Source organism: Oscarella lobularis, chromosome 12 (assembly GCF_947507565.1).
Source record: "Oscarella lobularis chromosome 12, ooOscLobu1.1, whole genome shotgun sequence".
In the NCBI taxonomy this organism is placed as follows: Eukaryota; Metazoa; Porifera; class Homoscleromorpha; order Homosclerophorida; family Oscarellidae; genus Oscarella; species Oscarella lobularis.
In genome coordinates this window covers 1,930,593-1,950,078 of record NC_089186.1, presented here as the reverse complement: position 1 = coordinate 1,950,078, position 19,486 = coordinate 1,930,593, and the positions used below count along the sequence as shown (strand labels likewise).

At 45.3% G+C, this 19,486-nt stretch overlaps 8 protein-coding genes and 1 long non-coding RNA gene across 12 annotated transcripts; 5 read left to right on the top strand and 4 right to left on the bottom strand.

The window, feature by feature from the left end:
• The first annotated feature begins 3 nt into the window (after positions 1-3).
• LOC136193855 (cleavage and polyadenylation specificity factor subunit 5-like) lies at positions 4-1,026 on the top strand. The gene is made up of 2 exons (XM_065982847.1): positions 4-303; positions 416-1,026. Exons 1-2 carry the CDS (start codon positions 13-15, stop codon positions 716-718), a joined length of 594 nt encoding a protein of 197 aa, XP_065838919.1. The 5' UTR covers positions 4-12; the 3' UTR covers positions 719-1,026.
• Positions 662-3,396, bottom strand: LOC136193849 (sperm-associated antigen 16 protein-like). Its single transcript, XM_065982840.1, has 17 exons — positions 3,349-3,396; positions 3,252-3,298; positions 3,100-3,204; positions 2,925-3,046; positions 2,732-2,869; positions 2,414-2,676; positions 2,298-2,356; positions 2,215-2,244; positions 2,016-2,161; positions 1,886-1,963; positions 1,762-1,827; positions 1,518-1,703; positions 1,339-1,465; positions 1,212-1,277; positions 1,041-1,167; positions 921-985; positions 662-870 (listed from the first exon to the last, which is right to left on the bottom strand). The coding sequence occupies exons 1-17, from the start codon at positions 3,377-3,379 to the stop codon at positions 757-759; spliced, it is 1,770 nt and encodes a 589-aa protein (XP_065838912.1). The 5' UTR covers positions 3,380-3,396; the 3' UTR covers positions 662-756.
• A 43-nt stretch (positions 3,397-3,439) lies between these two features.
• Positions 3,440-5,205, top strand: LOC136193683 (uncharacterized). The gene is made up of 4 exons (XM_065982616.1): positions 3,440-4,336; positions 4,389-4,539; positions 4,590-4,825; positions 4,882-5,205. The coding sequence occupies exons 1-4, from the start codon at positions 3,443-3,445 to the stop codon at positions 5,095-5,097; spliced, it is 1,497 nt and encodes a 498-aa protein (XP_065838688.1). The 5' UTR covers positions 3,440-3,442; the 3' UTR covers positions 5,098-5,205.
• On the bottom strand, positions 4,900-11,674 carry LOC136193689 (uncharacterized). 3 transcript variants are annotated; one of them, XM_065982627.1, is made up of 11 exons: positions 7,797-11,674; positions 7,650-7,745; positions 7,475-7,596; positions 7,087-7,412; positions 6,823-7,025; positions 6,686-6,764; positions 6,528-6,624; positions 6,382-6,458; positions 6,136-6,322; positions 5,632-6,082; positions 4,900-5,581 (listed from the first exon to the last, which is right to left on the bottom strand). In XM_065982627.1, the coding sequence occupies exons 6-11, from the start codon at positions 6,718-6,720 to the stop codon at positions 5,235-5,237; spliced, it is 1,194 nt and encodes a 397-aa protein (XP_065838699.1). In that variant the 5' UTR covers positions 6,721-6,764; positions 6,823-7,025; positions 7,087-7,412; positions 7,475-7,596; positions 7,650-7,745; positions 7,797-11,674; the 3' UTR covers positions 4,900-5,234. The 3 variants fall into 3 exon arrangements, with proteins under 3 accessions (XP_065838699.1, XP_065838698.1, XP_065838700.1); XM_065982626.1 differs by having other exon boundaries at positions 7,479-7,596; XM_065982628.1 differs by having other exon boundaries at positions 7,479-7,596; positions 8,264-11,674.
• LOC136193675 (uncharacterized) lies at positions 6,770-10,984 on the top strand. The gene is made up of 21 exons (XM_065982605.1): positions 6,770-7,001; positions 7,065-7,459; positions 7,510-7,612; positions 7,670-7,763; positions 7,819-7,882; positions 7,933-7,995; positions 8,050-8,489; positions 8,536-8,622; positions 8,676-8,751; positions 8,805-8,897; positions 8,944-8,982; positions 9,033-9,122; positions 9,175-9,291; positions 9,344-9,536; positions 9,590-9,735; positions 9,787-9,986; positions 10,042-10,177; positions 10,237-10,350; positions 10,407-10,502; positions 10,568-10,693; positions 10,752-10,984. The coding sequence occupies exons 1-21, from the start codon at positions 6,872-6,874 to the stop codon at positions 10,791-10,793; spliced, it is 2,844 nt and encodes a 947-aa protein (XP_065838677.1). The 5' UTR covers positions 6,770-6,871; the 3' UTR covers positions 10,794-10,984.
• Positions 11,675-14,609: 2,935 nt separating the features above from the next.
• LOC136193690 (uncharacterized) lies at positions 14,610-15,775 on the top strand. Of its 2 annotated transcripts, XM_065982630.1 has the most exons (8): positions 14,610-14,676; positions 14,736-14,906; positions 14,950-14,982; positions 15,037-15,131; positions 15,186-15,247; positions 15,314-15,371; positions 15,432-15,524; positions 15,583-15,775. In XM_065982630.1, the coding sequence occupies exons 1-8, from the start codon at positions 14,613-14,615 to the stop codon at positions 15,682-15,684; spliced, it is 678 nt and encodes a 225-aa protein (XP_065838702.1). In that variant the 5' UTR covers positions 14,610-14,612; the 3' UTR covers positions 15,685-15,775. The 2 variants fall into 2 exon arrangements, with proteins under 2 accessions (XP_065838702.1, XP_065838703.1); XM_065982631.1 differs by lacking the exon at positions 14,950-14,982.
• Positions 15,656-17,270, bottom strand: LOC136193680 (N-sulphoglucosamine sulphohydrolase-like). The gene has a single exon (XM_065982613.1). The coding sequence runs from the start codon at positions 17,252-17,254 to the stop codon at positions 15,719-15,721; it is 1,536 nt and encodes a 511-aa protein (XP_065838685.1). The 5' UTR covers positions 17,255-17,270; the 3' UTR covers positions 15,656-15,718.
• Positions 17,271-17,376: 106 nt separating this feature from the next.
• On the top strand, positions 17,377-18,036 carry LOC136193692 (uncharacterized). The gene is made up of 4 exons (XR_010671417.1): positions 17,377-17,492; positions 17,542-17,611; positions 17,667-17,764; positions 17,849-18,036. It is a non-coding gene; the product is annotated as an uncharacterized lncRNA (long non-coding RNA).
• LOC136193687 (speckle-type POZ protein B-like) lies at positions 17,691-19,478 on the bottom strand. The gene is made up of 8 exons (XM_065982622.1): positions 19,184-19,478; positions 18,984-19,135; positions 18,793-18,920; positions 18,492-18,738; positions 18,376-18,431; positions 18,195-18,323; positions 18,006-18,148; positions 17,691-17,959 (listed from the first exon to the last, which is right to left on the bottom strand). The coding sequence occupies exons 1-8, from the start codon at positions 19,429-19,431 to the stop codon at positions 17,815-17,817; spliced, it is 1,248 nt and encodes a 415-aa protein (XP_065838694.1). The 5' UTR covers positions 19,432-19,478; the 3' UTR covers positions 17,691-17,814.
• Positions 19,479-19,486: the final 8 nt, after the last annotated feature.

The following is a 19,486-nucleotide window of genomic DNA, read 5'->3' as shown; positions in this document are numbered from 1 at the left end:
GCGCTACGCGAAATGGCTCTCGAACGAACGATTACCCTCTATCCTCTCTCGAACTACACGTTCGGCACGAAGGATCCGCTGTACGAGCGCGATCCCTCGGTGGCGGCGCGCTTTCAGCGAATGAAAGACGAATACGATCGCGTGGGACAGCGACGATCCGTCGAAGGCGTTCTTCTCGTTCACGAGCACCAATTGCCGCACGTTCTACTCTTACAACTCGGCACGACCTTCTTTAAATTGCCCGGCGGCGAGCTGGAGCTCGGCGAGGACTCGGTCGCGGGAATGAAACGAATTTTAGACAAGGTTAGCGCGCTGTGTGGGGCCTCCCCAAAAAAACAATAGATCTAAATATTCAAATTTTCTGACGTCACAAAAATTTAATTGAATTTAATTTTTAATTAAATTTAAATTTTAGACGCTCGGTCGTCAAGACGGCGTCAGCGAAGAGTGGTGCATCGAAGAAATGATAGGCAATTGGTGGAGACCCAATTTCGAGGCTCCCCAATATCCCTACGTTCCGGCGCACGTGAGCAAGCCCAAGGAGCACAAGCAACTCCTTCTCGTTCAGCTCCCCGAAAAGGCGCTCTTCGCCGTGCCCAAGAACTATAAACTCGTCGCGGCGCCGCTCTTTGAACTCTACGACAACGCGCAGAGCTACGGACCCATTATATCGACTCTTCCCCAGGGATTAAGTCGTTTTTCGTTTATTTGCGTGTAATAGTAGAGGTGCATGTACGCGTCCATACGTTATTTTATTTATGACCATACGTGAATTGCGTCGTCAGCACCGCCAGACACGAGAATCTCGCCTTTGTGATCGAAATCGAGACAGAGAACGGAGTCCGCGTGACCGCCAGATATAGCTTTCACCTTGGGGAAGAAGAAACTAATAAGTTAACATATTAATTAGTATTGCGTACCTGTCCAGACTGAATCTCAAGAAGATATATAGTCGAGTCGTTACTAGCCATAGCAAGATACTGGCCTGAGAGAGAGAGAGAGAGAGCATGATTATATATAAATAAAAACTATTTGCTTACCGCTTGGGTCGAATTTGAGTTTGTTGAGGGAATGAGGCCCGAGGTCCAGCGAGAGACGACTCTCCACGGCCCGAATATCCCACACGCGAACGTTGCCATAGCAGTCACAAGAGGCAACAGAGTCTCCCTAATAAAAAAATCAAAAAAAAAATCCTGCACATTTCTACGTACCTGTGGGCTAAACAGAGCGTGATTGCACGCGTGTATGTGACCGTAAAACGTCTGCGAGCACAGACCCTGAATTCCTCATCATTACAAGGGGAGTTTCCAGTAGAAAAAAGAACTTAGAGACTCTCACCGTTCTCGCATCCCAAAGAGATATCGTCTTATCAGCAGACGATGTGCACAGGATATTCGATTGATCCAAGAACTGCGCGCTATTCACCGAATCGGCGTGTCCGCGCAACGTGAAACGACAGCGTCCACTAACAACAAAACATAGACTATTTTATTTCGTAAGTAGAATGGTCTTCTCACTTGGCAATGTCCCATATTTTCGCCGTGTGATCCATGGACGACGAAGCGATGAATTTCCCGTCCCAATGCCAGGAGCAACCCCAAACGGGCTGCATGTGATCCGTCAACGTCGCAACGCATTGACCGGCGGAAAAATCCCACACTTTCACCGTGCAATCTCCTGACGAAGTGGCGAGCTGAATGCCACTAAAAACAAATAAAAAAATTAGACTATACATACATACATAAAGAGAGGGGGTCGTGCTTTTGATTGAAGTCAATATCTGATAGCCAGCCGTCGTGACCTTCCCCACATAAGATCAAGTCACCACTAGAGAAGAAAGGACGCTGTATGGACGAATATTTGGAGTGTTGCTCGCTTTCTCTACCTTGGTATTGACCAGAGTTTCCACGTTGTATCGTCACTGCCTGTAGCGATGACGTGTTTGCGAGGATGAAACGCGAGACTTTTAATGAAATAAATATAGATTTCGTTAGTTTCTTTGATTTTATGTTTACCCAGTTATGGGCAGCTTGTGAGCTGATGGTATAGACGTGCTGTGTTGAAATCCTTCGGAACGAGTCAGCTGGGATGAGGGCAACGGAAAATTGACGGCTCGCTTGGAAGAAGACGCCGCCACGACGGGAAAATCAATTTCCTTATCCTAGATACGAAGCCGTATCGACTAAAGGCTCTATACCTTCAAGATGAGCGAACCTTAGTAGGCAAAACAGGAGACAAAGGTTTCTATATAGAAAAAAAATAAGACCGCTATTGAAATATTACGTGAAAAAGCTCACCGATTTCTCAGCAAAAGGCACGGGTTTCTCCCGTTTGCTTCTCTCCTCATTACCACTACCTAAGAAAAAAAAACGATCTATGTATACCCAATTTTTATATAGGTACCAGTGCATACTTCCTATTTGCTTCAGAGTCGTTTGCAGCCCAATGATCTGACTCACCGCCTTGTCGCGCTCCAATTTCGTCAGCATCTTCTCCCTCAGCGCCGATTCGTATTGATTTTTCAGCTGCTTTAACGTCGGCTCATACATGGCGTAGTGCTGCCTCAATCTCTTCATATCCACAATCAATTTATTTTTCTCCTGCGTCACTCTCTTGTGATGCATCCGATGGAAATCTCGCTCCTTTTTCAATTTGATATACATCTCCTTTGCCTCACTGTAGAAGAAAATTCAAATAATTATTTTTATTCGTATGAGGATGCTATACTGACTTTGCTGCCGATTTCAGTTTGGAGAGATCTTTATGCAGATCCTTAATTTCGTTGTCGAGCTGCTGATTTTGTGCGTAAACGTCCGGGACAACCCTCACATCTTCGTTGCTGAGCAACCCCCGTTCTTGAAGCTCGTACCTTTGATAAGCAACGTCATGTGACTATTTCCCAATATTTTTATCTTTATTCTTACCATTCGTTTTGAAAGCAATCCAACGTTCGAAACATCTTCATTTTCACGAGGAAATTTCGCACGAAATCGTCGACGACTTCGGGACGCTGAACGACCGAAGCCGCGGGCACTCGATCGATTTTCTGAGCGCGCGAAAATTCGATAAACCTGAAAATTCGCTCGTATGTACGCGTACGCATTTTGACGCCGCGCGATCGTGTCGTGCCGCTTCGCGCGCGCATCGAACGATCGTTTCGAGATTCTCGTCGTCCGATAGAGGCGCGAAATCTTCGATTGGGACCTGTTCGAACGATTAGTCGAGTTTTTCGTACGATTTTCGCGCCGTGCCTCTTCGAAATTGAGCTCTTCGTCGACGTCCTCCTCGAGATCGACACCTAGAGCGAGATACTTCGGTCAAACGAATATAAAACGGAGTCTTTCTGACGTTCTAAGTAGAAGAGGTCTTCGGTGGACATGTTCCCTTGGCGACGGTCCAGCGTGCGCGTAATCCGGGCACCGTTTCCCATTCAAAGCGTAACATGACGAAGCCGGCTTCGATATTCCTTCTCGCCGCCGTCGTCATCTTCAATCGCTCGCTGGCAATTTCGAAGTTCGAAATGCCGGAAAAAATCAACGCGGAACGAGCGCGAGCCGGCGAAACGGCGCTCTCGGACTATCGCGGCCACGCGGAACACAGCAAATGCTGGAAAACGGCCGTCGATCGCATCGAGACGGGCTGCAGACGCATGAACGACGCCGAACAGCGCAAACTCGCAATCGCCTTCACGAATTGCCATCTCGCCGCCTCGGGAAAGCCGACGTATCCGTGCGACGACGAAAGCGACGTCGCGGCGTGCACGAAAGACATGGACGTGCTCTCGTTCAACGCCTACACGGAATTCTTCACGCACACGGGTCACATATGTTTTTTTCTGCATCAAGTCACGTGGCAGGAAAAAACCGAATTGACAATTTCAACATTAGCGGAAAATTCGTATCGCGTCTCGGAGGGCTTGCAGGAGTCCTTAGGCTATCATAAGGAACTGTTGGAGTATGAGAAGACGTCGTTGGATAATCAGGAATTGATGATGGCGGCCGAACGAGATTTAAAGGAATCTCTCACCGAAACGACGCAGGATATGAAGCAGTCGTTTCAGGAGATCAATCAGACGTCGACGCACGTTTTTGGAAATTTTATGATTTGGTTGAAGAAAATCGCCTACGTGCAGTCGCTCGTCTTGGGCGAATTTATTGGGATTCAAGCGTTTTTGATGTACGTCCTAGGAGCTCTCGTCGCTTATTTGCTGACTGCTACGAATCAGACTGGAGGCGCTCGATTGTGGATTTATATTGTTTTGGTTGGTAGTTTTTCTATTGAACGTCTGATTTTATACGTCATAATGTCCTTTGAAATGACGCTGGCTCAGCAAATGGTAAAACTTTCGAACGTGAGTCCTGTTTTTCAATTAATTGAATTTCTTCTAGGAGTGGGTCTATTGGATTTTGTGGTACTGGAGAAGCTTGGCTGGCTTCGTCTGCTTTGCAATTTGGCTCTACAAGGTGATCACGTTCAAGGATTTGAACGAGGAAAACAATAAGTTATTGAGGGAATTATTAGAATTGAGCCAGCACCAACGTAAGTTATACAATAGATTAGGGATATATATTTGATAGCCTTTATGCTAGGACAACACTCGAACCTTTTACCTGCACCAGAACTCATACGAGCCGTTTCCGTGTCGTCAACGCCACAGAAACCGATGACAGTTGAAAGCGACGACGGTGAGGATGACTACGACGGTCCGACGAGCGGCAGTGAAACGACAACAGAAACAGACGGAAGTCAAACGGACACGGGGACGACGTCGGAAAGCGAAGGCGGTCAAGAAACCGTCAGCACGCCCAAATCAAAACTGGAAATGGTACAGTAGATACATTGGGGAATAGTTTTTAAAAGTTACTTTTTCTCTTTTTTTAGGTGGAGTCGAGTCAGTCGACGGGTCGCTACAATCTGCGTCGTCGTCCTATTCGGGTGCTCGAGACCCAGTCGTCGTCTCCTCGTCTCGCCCGTTCGAGAATGAACAAGCCGCCAGATCTTCGCACGCAATTCATCGCGAAAAAATTGGGAGGGTCGGAGAGGAAAACGCGGCCCGGGCGAAAAGTCGAATTTAGCGACGGGGAATACGAAGTGTAGACGGAGACAATTTTTTTGTATGGAATTTCGCGGGGAGGGTTATTAGAATTAGACATGGGGGGTTTTATCACACTACTTTAGTAGATTGGGAGCATTTTGGATTGGGGGGGAATCACTCAACTCGAGCATTTGTCCAGCTAATAGTCTACCCCTTGGCTGAGTAACTGCGTCTCTTTTCTCATCTCCTTCATTGCGCTGATCTCGAAGGGAGTCGCCACCATTCCAATGATCCAAAACACGAGAGCGAGAACAATCGTAACGCTCTGGAGGAGACCTATAAGAGGAGACGAAAGGGATTCCAACTCGCTAACGTCGACCGGCGATAGCAGAGCAAAGAAACCCTGAAACCAGCTGACGATCGTCAGAGTCAGCCAAAGAGAGATAAAGAAATAGAAGGCGAGCATCTGCTGTCGACGACGAACGGCGGCATTCTGAAGTCCGTCGGCGAGCATCCTCTCAGGATGAAAAAAACAGTCAGAAGAAACTAAAGAAAAAAAAACATATAAATTAATCAAGTGTATCGTAATTTCTTGCGTTTTTTCTCCGGCGTTTTCGAACTGCTATCGAACTCGAATTCCGCCGTCACGGCGTGATGATCCGAATAGAATAAATCCGAGCCGTCGTTGACTTTTCCCATGGTAACCCCAGATCCCACGCACTTCATCTCTCCTCGCCTATAAAATATGAAATCGATGCGACAGGCGCGAGTCACTTTCTTCGCGGCGCTGAACGGATTCTCGGGACGATCGCACGTCATTCCTTCGGGGCACTCTTTCTCGTGGCACTCGAGCCACGAATCGTCGAGCCCCGCTCCTTCCGTCATGATGTTATAGATTTCGCTTTTGAGCCGAGCGTTGAAATCGCCGCAGGCGACGACGTAACGAGGTCGACATAGGCGTATGAAGTGGCAGTATTGAACGGCTTGAGAAAGACGATGGGGCAAGTATTGCGACGGAGCCTTGGAACCACCATACACAGCATGCAACTATAAGAAATAGATACCTTTATAAGGAACTTTTATACTATCTCGCATCTTACGTGAGTGTTGAACACGTGAATTGGGCCGTGGTTCGGATGATTGATGACGACCATGCCGACGCCCTTTCCCGCGGCCCAGTCGCCGTGGAAAACTTTGTATGGGCTCCCGTTGAGTCGATACGGCTGAAACGACGAATCGACGATTGGATAGCGAGACAGAATGCAAGTTCCACTTCCAAACATTCCACTTAATTAATTAATTAAATTAATTAAATTAGATTAATTAATTAAAATCTATATTTTTACTTGTGGAAATAGTGAGCGTGTGGCAGTTCCAATGTGACGGTTTTCGATATCAGCTCGAAATCTTCTCGACACCAAACCTGAAGAGATGAAGAGAAAATTCAAATTGAAAGCGAAAGGATCGCGACGCCTCGTCTCATTTCGCGTACTTCTTGAAGAGCGACGACGTCGTGACGACCTTCGGCGAGATATTCGCCGATCGCTTTCATGCGTTCGCGTCGTTTCGTCGATAGATAGAGAAGACCCCTATTATAAGAGCGGCGCGACTATAGATCTGCAAGCGGAACAATTTCGAAGGTTCGCGTACCAGCAATTGAGGCTCAAAACGCGAAGCTTCGCCATGTATAACACGTGAATCTACGCCCCCTTCTCTCCTTCCAAGCGCGCTAATAAATCCAGAGATCTCACGCGCTACGCCGCTTCGCTTCTCGCGATCCGTCTCACCCCTAGGCTTTGTTAGTTAGTATAGAAGACTTTTCCTGCTCGTCAAACGATGACCGAGTCGCCAACGAGCCCGAAAACGCCGTCGTCACCGCACGCCTCTCTAACATCCGGACTACGCGCCTTTGGCGACACATACAAAGGGGAGGGACAGCTGGGATACGCTCGAATCGAAATTCAAGGCGAGTTTCCTCGAGTGGGTGTGTCTATATAAGAAAATCCTTGTTTATCTATGACGTCATTAGTGCACGAGGCCCGAAATCTCACCGCTTCGGACCCAGACGGAAAAGCGGATCCCTATTGCGTCATAACGGTCGGGTCGGAGAAGAAGGGACGAACGTTTGACGTTTCGTCGACGCTGAATCCGACTTGGAACGAGGCTTTCAAATTTCGCGTTCCAGTTCCGAGTTTGGCGGCGAGAGCCGGCCTCGGCGCCCAGGACGTCGTTCACTACGTCGTCGTCGAAGTGTGGGATTACGATCGCTTGAATCCCGACGATTTCATGGGAAGAGTCATGTTGCCGATTGCGTCTCTGCAAAGCAAGGCGATGACGTGGTACAAACTCGGAACGATGAGCTCGGGAACGAGGATATCTGGGGAAATCATGTTGAGCATTTCCATAGCCAATGACAATAAGGAAGTAAGGCTAACTTACTTACTTGCACATATGTGAGGCTCTGAGATTCTAAGGAAATTGGGAGATGGGCTGCAGACGGAGAATTGTATACGTTCTGTAAGCAAAGGGGATATCATCTGCCTATACTGGCCACAGATGGTCTACACGAATTGCCGGGTAGAAACAATCATATGTTTTAGTACTATGTGCTTACTGATTAATTAATTAATATAGGGGTTGCTGAACGAGTTGAGATGCTGCTTTCTCCTGTTTTGATTGAGAGTAGTCAGAGGCGTTCGGTGGGATCCGTCTATTTGACAGACTACAGGTTAATTAATAATTAATAAGCCAGACTTCATACATATGGGAATGAATTTTTTTAGAATTGTGATTTCCTGCAATGAAGACTTCGCTCACAAATACGGACTCACTTCAGACAGTTTCACCGTATGAGATATCCAATTACTACTCTATAGCAACCCCTTATGTGCCCGTAGGACCTTTCCATGTGGATTCCTCTTCAGCACATAGAAGGCGTGGAGAAATTCACGGACGACAAAGTCATAAGATCAACATACCCACAAGGGTTATTGCTTAATTTTTTTTACATTCAGGTTATTCAGAATGCAAAGGAACAAGGAAGTGCGACGGCACTCGTTATCCGTTGCTACGACTTTCGTATCGTTCGAGTCACCTTTCTCAATCAACTAGCCAAAACAGCCGAAAGAAGGAGCTACGCTTTGGCTTTAGAAAAACCCGTAGTACAAAAAGAGGACATATCAGAGGAGGAAGAGGAGGGGGGAATTTCTCCTATGGACGATTTCTCACCTCCGAGACACTCTTCCTCCTCTTCTCCTCTGTTGACTCCCGTTGACGGGGCTGCGAACTATCGATCGTCGCACGGCGCCGTCAAAATGGGCGTTCCTTTTTCTGACGTGATGTCGTCGCTGGGAGGACGGGCGCGAGCTCTTTCCACTTTGGCGCAAGAGAGAATAGTTCAGTTCTTCGAGCAATTGAAAGGGCAGAAACCGTTCTCCGTAAAATCGTCCGAAAGGTGAGATCAATGAGCCAATAGCACTAACCTCGATACTCTGATTTAGCTCCCTTTCGCAATTGGTAAAAGTGTTTCAAGATCGACTTGAATTCATTGCATTGAATCCAAGAGAAAAGGCGTTTAGTTTTCTGAGGCAATACAGTAAAGACGTACAATAATAATAATAATATCTATCAAACTTTGCAGTGAATCGGAATTGAGGCCGGACTTACTAATTGGTCACGACGTCTATTCACCAGAAATGGAATTCGAACGGCAACAAGTAGCTAAGTGATAGTACATCACGCAGTCTCTCTTATTTTGGAAAAAAATTAGATAAGCGATAAATGGGCAGCGTCCAAATGGAACGCGTCTCACGAAACGAGCCCAACCTACCCGGAAATTCTCTACCTTCCTAGCAACCTCGAAGTACGCCTAAACGTGCCTATATGCGGGTTTAAAAGTATTGCTATAGGATCGCATTATACGACTGTGCGCCGAATTTCGAAGCAAAGTAATAATAATAACTACATAATAATTTTTTTGATGTTTCTCCCTAAAAAGTGCCGAATTCCTACGCTGTGTTGGTACAATAACTCTCGCGGTAATTTCATAATGCGGAGCAGTCAGCCGATGCCGGGAACGCTCGGAAAGGCACGACCTCGATTAGCAATTTAGACTCTAATCGTATATATTTCAAAAAAAGGTATCGGTGGAAGACGAGACGCTCGTCGAAGAGGCGCGACTCTGCACTCCCAACGCGCCGAGTCTCGTCATCTTCGACGCTCGTTCCGTCGTAGCAGCGGAGGGCAATAAACTGAAGGTACGTTCCCTAAGGGGATTTATATCTCTCTCTGTCTACTTTTTCGCTCGAGGGTTTGGGAACGGAGAACGCGGCTCGCTATCGCAATTGTAAGTTGCTGCACCTGGATATCGGCAATATTCACGCAATGCGCGAGAGCATCGACAAGCTGAGAAGCGTCGCGTGCCAGGGAGCGTCCGAATCCCATTGGCTATCGAAACTAGAAGACACGCGATGGCTCCAACACATCGCCGTCATAATCAAAGAAAGACAATCGTATGTCTTCGCGATTAGAAATATATTTAGTTTTTTTTTCAGGGGGCATCGACTATTGCTCGTTACGTCGGCGAGAGAGACGTCTCCCTTCTCGTTCACTGTAGCGACGGTTGGGATAGAACGACTCAGCTCACGTCGCTCGCTCAGCTCATGCTCGATCCTTATTACCGCACGTTCGACGGCTTCAAAGTAGAGTCTCTCGTCTAACGTACATATCCTTTTCTAATATTTATCTTTTAGGTTCTAGTCGAGAAAGAGTGGCTCTCGTTTGGGCACAAGTTTAAAGATCGTCTAGGAAATCCCAACTGTCCCCACGAACGGTCTCCCGTGTTTCTACAGTTTCTCGATTGCGCGTGGCAAATTATGGAGCAGTTTCAATCTGCCTTCGAGTTCAGTCCCAAGTATTTGTTGACTCTCGCCGAACTACACTTTTCCGGATGGTCGGACTATATATAGATAAATCGTTTGTAAATTATTGAAAAAATTTACGCCCAGGTTCGGCACGTTTCTTCTCAATTCGGAAAAGCAACGAAAAGAGAAGGAAATTTCCAAAACGTCCGTTTCGATTTGGGCTCACATGGACGCAATCAGGGAGACGCTACTGCACCCAGGCTACATCCAAACCACAGAGGCACTACATCCAATATACAGTCCACAATACATACATGTATATAAGAATTCCTTATACAGATAATCCAACCGAACGCAAGCGTCAGAAGAATTCGACTCTGGTTCGACTTCTATTTACGATACGACGAAAGTTCGTGGCCTAGTAGCATTCTCGACACGGACGACACAACTACGGTGAGTACAAGCGCAAGAAACTAGTCGAGGGCAAACCCCCTAAGGGCATTGGATAGGGTCGAACGAAAGTGCAAATGGTAGTTTGGGTGCCCGACAGTCGAGCCAAAGTCTGCTACGACTGCAAGCGTCGATTCACTCACTTTCGTAGACGTGTAAGATCGTTAGTGTAGTTCGTTCGTATGATATTGTATTTCTTTTTCTCTCTCTCGTTTTGCAGCATCACTGCAGAGCCTGCGGCCAAGTTTTCTGCAACGAATGCTCGTCTAAGCGTATACTTTTGCCGTCATTGGGATACACTACGGGCCAGCGCGTGTGCGACGCGTGCGCCAAGACGCACGACGTGGTAAAACGTGTAGGATGCGACAAAGGTTTCCCCTCCTTAATGGTTTCGCCTCCTCTAGCTGTCGGTCGACAAAGACGACTTCGTCGTTCTCACGAACTGATCTCTCTCAGAACATGGTTTATTTTTTACTACAGCATTCCTTTTCTCGCGTCTCTCTCTTTCTCTCTTTCTATATTTGCTAAGCAACCGCAGATCTCCGACTGTTATGCAGGCGCTCCAACAACGTTTTACTACTCGTTTTACTGGGGCCGTGAGACGAGCGTCTCTACTTAATACATATACATATACATATACATATACATGTATACATATTGCAGGAAAGAAGAGTTGGCCAGTCCCGTGTAATTTCATTACAGGAGAGAACAATTGGCCAGTCCCTTATAATTTCACTGTAATTTATTACAGGAGAGAACAGTTGGCCAGTCCCTTGTAATTTTTCTGTAATTTATTACAGGAGAGAACAGTTGGCCAGTCCCTTCTAATTTTTTGTAATTTATTACAGGAGAGATCAGTTGGCCAGTCCCTTGTAATTTTTCTGTAATTTATTACAGGAGAGAACAGTTGGCCAGTTCCTTGTAATTTTTCTGTAATTTATTACAGGAGAGAACAGTTGGCCAGTCCCTTGTAATTTTTCTGTAATTTATTACAGGAGAGAACAGTTGGCCAGTCCCTTGTAATTTTTTGTAATTTATTACAGGAGAGAACAGTTGGCCAGTCCCTTGTAATTTTTCTGTAATTTATTACAGGAGAGATCAGTTGGCCAGTCCCTTGTAATTTTTCTGTAATTTATTACAGGAGAGATCAGTTGGCCAGTCCCTTGTAATTTTTCTGTAATTTATTACAGGAGAGATCAGTTGGCCAGTCCCTTGTAATTTTTCTGTAATTTATTACAGGAGAGAGCAGTTGGCCAGTCCCTTGTAATTTTTCTGTAATTTATTACAGGAGAGAACAGTTGGCCAGTCCCTTCTAATTTTTCTGTAATTTATTACAGGAGAGAACAGTTGGCCACTCTCTTGTAATTTCATTACACAAGCGAGAAGATTTGGTCAGTCTTTTGTAATTTTTCTGTAATTTATTACAGGAGAGATCAGTTGGCCAGTCCCTTGTAATTTTTCTGTAATTTATTACAGGAGAGAGCAGTTGGCCAGTCCCTTGTAATTTTTTTGTAATTTATTACAGGAGAGAACAGTTTGCCACTCTCTTGTAATTTCATTACACAAGCGAGAAGAGTTGGCCAGTCTTTTGTAATTTTTTTGTAATTTATTACAGGAGAGAACAGTTGGCCAGTCCCTTGTATTTTTTCTGTAATTTATTACAGGAGAGAACAGTTGGCCAGTCCCTTGTAATTTTTCTGTAAATTATTACAGGAGAGAACAGTTGGCCAGTCTCTTGTAATTTTTCTGTAATTTATTACAGGAGAGAACAGTTGGCCAGTCCCTTGTAATTTTTCTGTAATTTATTACAGGAGAGAACACTTGGCCAGTCCCTTGTAATTTTTCTGTAAATTATTACAGGAGAGAACATTTGGCCAGTCCCTTGTAATTTTTTTGTAATTTATTACAGGAGAGAACAGTTGGCCAGTCCCTTGTAATTTTTCTGTAATTTATTACACGAGAGATCAGTTGGCCAGTCCCTTGTAATTTTTCTGTAATTTATTACAGGAGAGATCAGTTGGCCAGTCCCTTGTAATTTTTCTGTAATTTATTACAGGAGAGAACAGTTGGCCAGTCCCTTGTAATTTTTCTGTAATTTATTACAGGAGAGAACAGTTGGCCACTCTCTTGTAATTTCATTACACAAGCGAGAAGATTTGGTCAGTCTTTTGTAATTTTTCTGTAATTTATTACAGGAGAGATCAGTTGGCCAGTCCCTTGTAATTTTTCTGTAATTTATTACAGGAGAGAGCAGTTGGCCAGTCCCTTGTAATTTTTTTGTAATTTATTACAGGAGAGAACAGATGGCCAGTCCCTTGTAATTTTTCTGTAATTTATTACAGGAGAGAACAGTTGGCCACTCTCTTGTAATTTCATTACACAAGCGAGAAGAGTTGGCCAGTCTTTTGTAATTTTTTTGTAATTTATTACAGGAGAGAACAGTTGGCCAGTCCCTTGTAATTTTTCTGTAATTTATTACAGGAGAGAGCAGTTGGCCAGTCCCTTGTAATTTTTTTGTAATTTATTACAGGAGAGAACAGTTGGCCAGTCCCTTGTAATTTTTCTGTAATTTATTACAGGAGAGATCAGTTGGCCAGTCCCTTGTAATTTTTCTGTAATTTATTACAGGAGAGATCAGTTAGCCAGTCCCTTGTAATTTTTTTGTAATTTATTACAGGAGAGAACAGTTGGCCAGTCCCTTGTAATTTTTCTGTAAATTATTACAGGAGAGAACAGTTGGCCAGTCCCTTGTAATTTTTCTGTAATTTATTACAGGAGAGAGCTGTTGGCCAGTCCCTTGTAATTTTTTTGTAATTTATTACAGGAGAGAACAGTTGGCCAGTCCCTTGTAATTTTTTTGTAATTTATTACAGGAGAGAACAGTTGGCCAGTCCCTTGTAATTTTTCTGTAATTTATTACAAGAGAGAACAGTTGGCCACTCTCTTGTAATTTCATTACACAAGCGAGAAGAGTTGGTCAGTCTTTTGTAATTTTACTGTAATTTATTACAGGACAGAAGTGTCGGCAAGTCCCTTGTAATTTTTCTGTAATTTATTACAGGAGAGAACAGTTGGCCAGTCCCTTGTAATTTTTCTGTAATTTATTACAGGAGAGAGCAGTTGGCCAGTCCCTTGTAATTTTTCTGTAATTTATTACAGGAGAGAACAGTTGGCCAGTCCCTTGTAATTTTTCTGTAATTTATTACAGGAGAGAACAGTTTGCCACTCTCTTGTAATTTCATTACACAAGCGAGAAGAGTTGGCCAGTCTTTTGTAATTTTTTTGTAATTTATTACAGGAGAGAACAGTTGGCCAGTCCCTTGTAATTTTTTTGTAATTTATTACAGGAGAGAACAGTTGGCCAGTCCCTTGTAATTTTTCTGTAATTTATTACAGGAGAGATCAGTTGGCCAGTCCCTTGTAATTTTTCTGTAATTTATTACAGGAGAGAACAGTTGGCCAGTCCCTTGTAATTTTTTTGTAATTTATTACAGGAGAGAACAGTTGGCCAGTCCCTTGTAATTTTTCTGTAAATTATTACAGGAGAGAACAGTTGGCCAGTCCCTTGTAATTTTTTTGTAATTTATTACAGGAGAGAACAGTTGGCCACTCTCTTGTAATTTCATTACACAAGCGAGAAGAGTTGGCCAGTCTTTTGTAATTTTACTCTAATTTATTACAGGACAGAAGTGTCGGCCAGTCCCTTGTAATTTTAATGTAACTTATTACACAGGAGAGAAGAGTTGGTCAGTCACATATTGCCCTTATTCAATATCGCCCAATCGTCTAATGCCGAGCCCCCTCCGAAAAAAAGGAATTGATTGCTATCCAGTCACAAACGTTTCTTAGCTATACGCACAATGAATCACTTGTCTTGGACTTGTTACATAGTGGCCTTGTGTCTTAGATTTGAAGGAGATCGCTTAGGTATTTAGGGGGCCCGGAGAACACTACTTAGAGCCTCTGATCAACATTCTACGAAAGACCAGTGAACCCCAGCGGTCTCAGCTTTTACCTTCATCTCGTTCAATAATTTTCTGTACAGCAGAAAGGAGAATGCAAAGACTCATCAAAGTCACGACGACGTGAAGATCGTTTGCTATGAGCCTATGCACGCAAGACAGCAACTGCACTGTCTGCAGCCAGGCTTATAACACATACACATCATATTGAAACCCATATATATATAGAGAGAGAATTCTGGCAGCTCAGAATTCTATATCCGTGCTTAGTATTTGCTAAGCAACCGCAGATCCCCGGCTGTTATGCAGGCGCTCCAACGTTTTACTACTCGGTTTACTGGGGCCGTGAGACGAGCGTCTCTATCCGGTCTTAAAAGCTATAGTCGTACGCGAGCGTCAATTGAAATCACTTCGCTTTCTTTCCAGCGGGTCTTGGTCACATATTGCCCTTATTCAATATCGCCCAATCGTCTAATGCCAATGCGGCGGGCGACGAGCCCCCTCCGGAGGGAATTAACGACAATCTCTACAAACTACGCATCTACAAACTCGCAACCAAACTCAAATGTTCGGATTCGCCTGAAGAAAGAATGGAAAGTAATAAAAAAGGAATTGTTATTCAGTCACAAACGTTTCTTAGCTATACGAACGATGAGTCACTTGTCTTGGACTGGTTAGATCAGTGCCCTTGTGTCTTAGATACGAAGGAGATCGCTTAGGTATTTAGGGGGTCCGGAAGTTGCCGAGTTTAGCGGAGAACACTACTTAGAGCTTCTGATCAATATTCTACGAAAGACCAGTGAACCCCAATGCGTCAAAATCGTGACTAAGATCCCCCGAGGAAATATTCAAATCAAACTCGTTTCGCCTTCTTAGGAAATCGTTAAAGCTCTTTCCGAAATATTGCGAATGAATAAAGCGAATCAAGACAGAGCCAGGTAGACTAATCTATATACAGTATAACGTTAGGGAGAGATGCACGTACGCTTCATTCGCAATAACAGGCAATACGGATTGATCGATATACTGTCAAACTACCTAATGCACATCAACAGAGAAATGGTAACTGTATAGAAATAAATTTCAGACAAGGCAACCCCCCAATCTTTTCTTTCCGCGCAGAGAATGTGGTCCACGCACGCTCTATTCTTTCTCCTCTGCGGCAACACGGAGAACCAGCTCGCCGCTTTGGAAAAACCAAAGCAGCAGCTCCAAGTAATAAAATAAGAACCCTTAATAAACTAAAAACCATAATCCCGGTCCCCCTATAAAGATGCGCTTCATACGCGTCGTAACGGACGACTGGAGCACGTGGTCTCACAACGAAGCGCGAGAATGCATAGAAATGTTAGGACTGGGTCGATTCGAACACTAGAACTAAAAAAAAACGAACAGCGCGCAGCAAACGACTAATCACCTCCACCCAAATCGTTATGCATCGAAAGACAAACGCCCGAACGCGGATAAATACCCTGAAACTCGAGTACCGATTCCTGAGCGCATCGCCACGGATCGGCCGTCGCGCTTTGCCACGCGAGTAACTTCGCCTTCAAATCCTCTACGACGTCTCGTCGCGACGCGTCTCCGACGACGTTTTGAAGCTCGTGCGGATCTTCGACGAGATCGTAGAGCTCCCACTCGTCGCGATAATAATAGTCGCGTAGACTCTTATACCAGTGCGTCGACTCGTTCGCTACCGTGCGATTAAGCAGGCCCTGAAACGTCGGCGAGACGAAGAAGTCCTGATCGATGGGAAAGGGCATTTTGTAGTTGACGTTCTTAATCAGTTTATAGCGTCGATCGCGATACATTCGCATGGGATAGTACATGGTGATTTCGTGTAGGTTATGACTCGCGTATACGTCGTCGTAGCCACTCGTGGGCTCTTGTACTAGAACGGGTAATAGGGATTTTCCAGTCAAACGAACGGGGGGATCTTTCTCGCTGATTATCGTATAATTGGGATATGGAATATCGAACCAATCGAGAACCGTCGGAACGATATCCAATAACGACGTCATCGCCGAACTTCGCTGCCCGTTACGCGTCGCGTGATATGGCGACGAAACGATCATCGGCTCGCGAAGTCCCGGCTCGTAGATGTTCGTACGACCGGACGGAAAGGGAATACCGTTATCGGACGAAAATAGTATTAGAGTTGAATCGAGATAACCGGCTCGATTTAATTCATCGATTATTAGCCCAATACCTTGATCCATTCGACTTATAGTCGTATACTGGGCCGCAATGTCGGCTCGCGCTTCCGGCGTGTCCGGAACGAAATAGGGAACTATGACGTCATTGGGGTCGTATTTCGCCGGCGACCAATCCGGTATGAGACCCATTTCCGGGTCGCCGTTTCCGAATTTTTCGCAGAACGTCCCGTATTGGGGCGTCATGAGACCGCATCGATGGGGATCGTGAAAACCGATGTATAAGAAGAAGGGGCGATCGTCTTGGGTTTGGAAGAATTCGCGAACGAGATTCTTGATACGGGTTATGTTGCGACCGACTTGGAGGAGGCTCTCCGTCTCTTCGGTGTAGGCGAATTCGTACGGGTAGACGTATTCGGGGCCCACGTGCTTTTTGCCGATGATGCCCGTGCGCACGCGACTCGCGTTCAGAAGTGACGACACGCTTCTGACGTTGTCGAACGAGTTGAAGTGGTGGACGGTGTGGTGGAGGCCGTACATGCCGTTCTGATGCTGCGGGAGGCCGGTCATGATTGCCGAGCGGCTTGGGGAGCAGCTCGAGACCGACGTGAAGGCTTCGTCGAACGTTACGCCCATTCGCGCGAGTTTTTCCATGTTTGGCGTCTTGCAGACGTCGTTGCCGTAGAGCGGCGACTCGAGGCCGGCGTCGTCGCCTATGATGACGAGCGCGTTGCGTTTCGTCGACGAGACGAGGCGAAACGAGGCGAGAACGAGAAGAATGAGTCTCGACATTGGTTGACCCGGATCTAATGCGCTACGCTTTCCCGGAGGTTACACGCTACACGTCAGTCCTTACTCAGCAATCATTTCAACTCCTACTGCGACTCATGCTGCGACTCTCTGCTCTTCGTCTAACTCGCCGAGGTAATAAAATTCGAACGTTTCGAATACTGCCTGATCACTCGCACCAAAAGATTTCATCAAAAGCGTCTTCACCACGGTAACGAAGACAGGCGGGGTGATCGGCGCAGTAAGAGCACGAATCATTTTTTCGCGTAAGGAATAATCGAATCTTGCAGATTTTTTGGCCTCATTTGCTGCTCCGTATACCACTCGATTTCTTTACCAGCAGAAAAGAATTTTTCACAGGTTAGAGATCTCGACTATACGACTACGCGACTACAACTATACGCTAAATTCACAGAGTTAGCGAAAGCTGCAAGTGGCATTGAATACGGCGTGCATAGCTTAATAAAGAAAACGCCTCTGAGAACTCTACAGTGAACTGTTCCGCTATACGAGGTACATGCATAGTCCTTACTTCAACTCAACGCGATTCCTCGTCTCTCTAACTAACTCTTTTTAAATTTCTTACGCATGGGCCAGAAGGCGGCGTCAGGCGAACAGGCGAGCGCGCGAAAGGCATCGGCGACCAACTGGGCGTTATTCTTAACAAGTGATTTCCAACCGTCGGTTTCCATCACTTCTTCAGGATGACTAAGAAAAAACTCATTATTATTATTATATAGAATCTGTGTCGTACCTATTAATATAATCAATAGCAATACTCTTTAACTGCGATCCACTGTGTCTATCCGCCAGCACGAGAACGTCGGCGGCATTCTCCGAGTTCAAATTCGAACAGAGCGTCTCCTCGCACATCAGACGAAGACGATCGAGTTGATACTGATTAGATAATATAAAGGAAGGAAAGTGCGCTCTGTGATCCTACTTTGTCGGACGCCGCTAATAAATCGTCCGCATTCGTTTGCAAACTCTCTTCGGCTACTGTGCCGGTGTAGATGAATCGTAGAAGATCTTTGAACACCTCCGGCGAAATGTCGTCAATTTCAACTTTTCCCTACACAGAGATCCAAATGTATTTAATAAATTCCCTTATAATAGGTACGGACTTTTCGACTCTCTTCCATTGGATGTTCGAACATGGCATTGAATACCGGAGACCGAGCTAATAGCGAGACTCAAAAAATAAACAAATAAGAACGCGTATTTATCTATCTCTTCATACCGGCCAATATGGCTTTATGGGCCGGAAATTCTCGGCAAATATCGAGACTATCGTCGTCGTTCTCGTCGCCAATTTTCATGCCAGTAACGGCTGCGTCTTTGTTGTAGCGAACGACGAGCACGACGTCGGACATGCAACCGCTATCCAACAGAGAGTCAAAGTCCTCCTTGAGACGACACGGGGGCACGCAGATGTGCTTCGCCTTCGTCGTACCGGTCAAATTTTCAGAATTATCAAAAATGCTCACCTGGGTATAAAAATTATGAACAAATATATATAGTGGGGAAGGACTTTGCTTTACTTCGCAGTGAATGGTCAGCTTATCGTTGGGCAACAATCCATTTTCTTCGGCCATCAGAAAATCGCGACGAATGAATTTCTTGAATCCCCAATCCTTTCCTTGGACGAAACGATAAGCACGTTGACTTTCTATAACAATTAATTGCGTAATTAATTAATTGACTAAATTTTTTTAGGTAATCGTTCGAGAACCCATGGCTTTTCGTTCTTCTCCTTTCTTATTTAGAATCGAAAATCGAAATTTTGCTCGACACTCGCTTTTGTCGCACGAAAGAAGTAGGAGATAGACGGACAAGTACTCCTTGCTCTCGTCGTCCAATCCTCTCGGATTCACCCTCAAACACCTGAAAAAAAATTTCAATTCGATTTTCTTGATCTAGTTTTTTTTGGACCATTTCACGTCGCTGTCCGGCGCGGAGAAAGTCGAACTTTTGAGACCTTCGCCGACTTCTCCGCGAACGCAACTGAAGTTGTTCACCGTCCACAAGTAGGTGAATCGTATCACGTCGACTTTCGTCACACACCACAGTTCGGCGATTGGCTGCTGTTGTTCTTGTTGCGAGGCACTCCTGCCGCTGTTTGCGTCGAAATGGCGATGGCCGTGGCCTAGAGCAGAGGCTTCTTTGTCGTTTCCACTCATGCTGCCCTTCTAGGCTCTTCTAAGGGGATTGTAATTTCTGCTCTACTTGCCCGGC